Source organism: Penaeus chinensis, chromosome 19, assembly GCF_019202785.1.
Source record: "Penaeus chinensis breed Huanghai No. 1 chromosome 19, ASM1920278v2, whole genome shotgun sequence".
In the NCBI taxonomy this organism is placed as follows: domain Eukaryota; kingdom Metazoa; phylum Arthropoda; class Malacostraca; order Decapoda; family Penaeidae; genus Penaeus; species Penaeus chinensis.
Genome location: NC_061837.1, coordinates 23,305,786 through 23,310,785, shown reverse-complemented (window position 1 = coordinate 23,310,785; position 5,000 = coordinate 23,305,786). Strand labels below are relative to the sequence as shown.

General features: G+C 41.7%; 1 protein-coding gene across 1 annotated transcript in view; it reads right to left on the bottom strand.

The window, feature by feature from the left end:
• Positions 1–206: 206 nt before the first annotated feature.
• Positions 207–5,000, bottom strand: part of LOC125035045 (transcription factor 25-like) — a 16,836-nt gene continuing 12,042 nt past the window's right edge. The window contains 8 exon segments of the mRNA XM_047627133.1: positions 207–318; positions 320–402; positions 2,462–2,619; positions 2,781–2,872; positions 3,339–3,508; positions 4,237–4,344; positions 4,486–4,705; positions 4,849–5,000. The exon segment at positions 4,849–5,000 is cut by the window's right edge and continues 42 nt beyond it. Of these exon segments, the coding sequence (XP_047483089.1) occupies positions 222–318; positions 320–402; positions 2,462–2,619; positions 2,781–2,872; positions 3,339–3,508; positions 4,237–4,344; positions 4,486–4,705; positions 4,849–5,000 (1,080 nt within the window). The 3' untranslated portion in view covers positions 207–221.

Below are 5,000 nucleotides of genomic sequence, written 5' to 3'. Positions count from 1 at the left end.
ACTTACCTATCTACCCATCCCTACCTTTACCCATTCATATATCTGCCTACCTATTTACCTACCCCTACTTACCTATCTACCCATCCCTCCCTTTACACATTCATATATCTGCCTACCTTCTTACCAACCCCTACTTACCTATCTACCCATCCCTACCTTTACACATTCATATATCTGCCTACCGACCTACCAACTCCTCTCCCAATCGATTCATCTTTCACTTACTCTGCTGCGTCCGGTGCATTAGGGTTGTAGTTGGGCAAGAGGGATCGAAAGAAGGATGCCAGAATGTTAGACGAGGCCTGCATTCTGTTGGCCAGACACTATGGGCCGAGTGTAGCCGCAGATGGAGTCAGGGGGCGGCAAGGGGTCGAAACTCATAACTGGGGTGTTTGCCAGAGCCTGAAAACAGCGTGAGAAAAACAAATAATCAAATTCCCTTCTGAAAATAGAGGGCAAAACTCTACCAGAGCTCAATATCCTGCAACTACAGTAAAACCCCAATTATCCGAACTGACAGCAAGACACGGATTTTGTTTGGATATGCAGACAGTTTGGTTATTCAGATATCTAGCATACGAATTTCAAATCATACATTAAAATGTAAACTGTATTTTACTGTTAGCCTGAGAATTGCTCACCTCCTCAGGGTGAGTATTAAAAAAATCAAGATTGAAAGTACTAGGATTTTGATATGTGTTAAAATCCCTCAGAGAGAGAGAGAAAAAAAAAGAGAGAGAGAGAAAGAGCAAGAGAGAAAGAGAGAAAGAGAGAAAGAAAGAGAGAGAGAGAGAGAAAGAGAGAAAGAGAGAAAGAAAGAGAGAGAGAGAGAGAAAGAGAGAAAGAGAGAAAGAAAGAGAGAGAGAGAGAGAAAGAGAGAAAGAGAGAAAGAAAGAGAGAGAGAGAGAGAAAGAGAGAAAGAGAGAAAGAAAGAGAGAGAGAGAGAGAAAGAGAGAAAGAAAGAGAGAGAGAGAGAGAGAGAGAGAGAGAGAGAGAGAGAGAGAGAGAGAGAGAGAGAGTGAGTGAGTGAGTGAGTGAGTGAGTGAGTGAGTGAGTGAGTGAGTGAGTGAGTGAGTGAGTGTGTGAGTGTGTGAGTGTGTGTGAGTGTGTGTGAGTGTGTGTGTGTGTGAGTGTGTGTGTGAGTGTGTGTGTGTGTGAGTGTGTGTGTGTGTGTGTGTGTGTGTGTGTGTGTGTGTGTGTGTGTGTGTGTGTGTGTGTGTGTGTGTGTGTGTGTGTGTGTGTGTGTGTGTGTGTGTGTGTGTGTGTGTGTGTTTCTGTTTGTGTGTGTGCATTCGTGTATGTGTGCATTCGTGTATGCGTGTATGCGTGCATGTGTGCGTGTGTGCATATGTGTGTGTGTGTGTGTGTGTGTGTGTGTGTGTGTGTGTGTGTGTGTGTGTGTGTGTGTGTGTGTGTGTGTGTGTGTGTGTGTGTGTGTGTGTGTGTGTGTGTGTGTGTGTTTCTGTTTGTGTGTGTGCATTCGTGTATGTGTGCATTCGTGTATGCGTGCATGTGTGCGTGTGTGCATATGTGTGTGTGTGTGTGTGTGTGTGTGTGTGTGTGTGTGTGTGTGTGTGTGTGTGTGTGTGTGTGTGTGTGTGTGTGTGTGTGTGCGTGTGTGCGTGTGCGTGAGTGCGTGTGTGCGTGTGTACGTGTGAGCCTGTGTGCGTGCATGTGTGCGTGCATGTGTGCGTGCGTGTGTGCGTGCGTGTGTGCGTGCATGTGTGCGTGCGTGTGTGCATGCGTGCGTGTGTGTGTGGGTGTGTGTGCGTGCGTGTTTGTGTGCGTGTTTGTGTGCATATCTGTGTGCGTGTGCGTGAGTGCGTGTGTGCGTGTGTACGTGTGAGCCTGTGTGCGTGCATGTGTGCGTGCATGTGTGCATGCATGTGTGCATGCATGTGTGCGTGCGTGTGTGCGTGCATGTGTGCGTGCATGTGTGCATGCGTGCGTGTGTGTGTGGGTGTGTGCGTGCGTGCGTGCGTGTTTGTGTGCGTGTTTGTGTGCATATCTGTGTGCAAGTGCATACGTGTGCGTGTGCATGTCTGTCTACATGAGGGTTCTAAGAAAGTGATAGATATTTTTTTTCCTTCCTGCTCTTCCTTTGGTTGTCAGTTTTTGTCCAATGAAGACTGAGACTGCAGATTTTTTCATGAAAATATTACAAGAAAACTATATATAATAAATTCCCTGAAAATCCCAGTTTTCAAGATATAATCACATCAGCAATCGCTCTCTGACCAATTTCCTTCTCAATAAAATGTGCTCAGTTCTATCTCTGAGCAAGATCATAAAGACTGCCTAATTTCCACCTAATAATTTTAAAAGTTTCTCCTTTTCCTCTCCTTTTTTCTTAAAGTTAGAAAATAAAGATCATTTGGGTTACTTGACTGGACCTCTTGCACTATTAGTCTATCACCTTTAAGGACTTTTCAGACAAATCAAATTTTCAACTTTAACTTACAGGAGGTAGCGAGGCTGTTGCATCCTTGATCTCGGCTAAAATAATATGTCTATAGATGGCCATTGGGGTTCCCTGGTATCTAACTTTGCGCATCTCTTGTCCTTCCTTGACCAATGGGTCCTCCTTGTCCACACGTTCCAATACTGTTTTAACATTTTCTGTTGAAAAAAAAAAGAAAAGAAATAGATAAAAGAAAAATGGAAGCATGAACTCTTCAGCACAAAGTATAACACTATCACCAACTTCAAAACATTCAAAACATGAATATAATGTAAGACAGACTAAAAGACAAACTGGAAATTCCTTAATGTTTTATTACCTTCCAGCCAAGACATGACTCCTGCCTCCTTCCAAACATGGTAGTTTCTTCCACAGTATAAGTTGACTATCTGACTGAGCCCTTTGCTCTGCCTGAAAATTTCAGATCATAATAAGGAAGATTTGTTAGAATCTATGAAGTCTATACAACTGAATCACAAATGATGTCATATTTCATCTAGTGAGGAAGATTTGTTTGAGGCTATGAGGAAAGAAGTCTATACTACTGACTCACAATTGATCTCTTATTTTTATCAACAATAGGTAAAGTTTCTGTATCATATCAAAGAGGGGAAAAATAAATGGAAATCTTGCATTCCACATATTCATTATTTTTTGCATGGAAAATGGTTGAAGAACACATAATCATTGTATACCAATGAATAAGTTTCGTTTCTGGTGAACTGTGACCTGAGTTTTTGACAAGCTGTTGTTTGTTTAAATCTACTTCCACATAAAAAGTACCACCATCACCACCATCCCATCCTATCACAAACTCTCAGTGGGGGGGTAGATGGAGAACATGAAATCACTCCTACTAAACCTCATTCCAGCTTACTCATCCTGTGCAGTGGGGCCAAAGAAGGCATGACTAGCAACAACAGGGTCTGGTTGAATGCTACACTTGTCAAGCAGCGGCATCAGCACCCCTGGGAACATGACCAACGCACGCTGCAGCATGGTGTCGGCCCTTTCTCTCATTTGCTCTCGTGTTCCTAGATCTCCAGCCTAAAGAAATGGTCTTCATTAACATCTTTCTCATTTCTTTTCTTTTAATATTTGAATTTTATAATGCTTTTTGCAGTATTTATATTTACCTACATGAACATTTCAAAACCCATTTGCTATTTGTGCTAAGGACATGGCAAAAAAAAAAAAAAAAAAAGCTGTCTTATTTCCACATCACAGCTGGGGTGGCATGTACATGTCTTTACACATACATGGCTCCAGAAGTACAGGGTCAAAGTAAATAAGCCAATCATGAGTATTATCTCAGCTGTTTACCCTTTCCCTTGATTTCTGGAAGTATTTTCTGGTATCTTATATTGCTGTCAGAAATGTCAATAGCATTATAAAAATCATGTCTCTAATAATAATAACAGCACTGATATGTATTGTACTGATACTAATAACTCAAGGAAAGGCAAAATCAAGTGAGGTCACGAGGTCTACTAATTGACTCATTGGTGGCTAAGTACTTGTGGAGTCATCAATGTGCAGAGACATTTCACAAAACAATGCTACAGTGAGCATAAAAAGTTCACAGCAGCATGGGGTTAATATCTTTTTTAGTAAAACCATAATGAAACCTTTTCACAAAATACACATAAAAAAAATGAATCTTAAATATACTTGCATCTTGCAGGCTGTTCTAAAAAGTAGCTTTAGTGGATCCAATGACATAATACACTTTGTAACGATAGTGCAATTAACACACTTCATGAATGGATACTTACAAGAAATGCGGCTCTGTTGGTGTCTCTCTTATCTCCCCCTACGGGATGGTTGACTCCTTCACTTAAATGGAACAAGGCCAGAGGAACGGAGAACGAGAAACTGGGCAACTGTAAACAGATATTGAAGAAAAAAAAAAAGAATTAGTGGATCACTAATATAATGCATAAAACAATTGAGGCAACACTTGTGATCACACAAACCAAGCAGCTACATTCTCACAATCAAGTACCAGATCTCTCTAAACGTACCATAGATAGATTTTTGGTGGGTTCGTAGAGGTCATAAAGAGCAACGAGCCAACTGTATTCCTGTGCCCGAAGAGCGTAAAAGTCCAGCATGAGGGAGACAGCCAGAGGGTCGTCATCCGGGGAGAGGTTGAGGAGCAACTTACAGAGCTCAAGGGCTGTGCGGTAACACCCTTTCCGGCCCACATTTAAGATATGTCTGAATAGAGCTATGAAAAAACTCCTGTCAAAGAAATGCAGACTTATTATAAATCCTGTAATGTCTTAAATTACTATATCACATGTCCTTCACTCTAAATTATCAGGTTCTTTTCAACAATGTCCCAGTAAGTGTGAAATGCAACAGAAATTGGAAAAATACCACACCTGTTTTCTTGCTGTCGGTACTGAAGCCTACAAGCCCCAGTAGCAATATTAAACATTGGATGGCTAGAAGACTCCAAGACATACAGGGCTCTCTCAATCAACATTGCAGCCATTGCAGAGTCATCACCTAACCGGAAGATCTCGGAGACTTG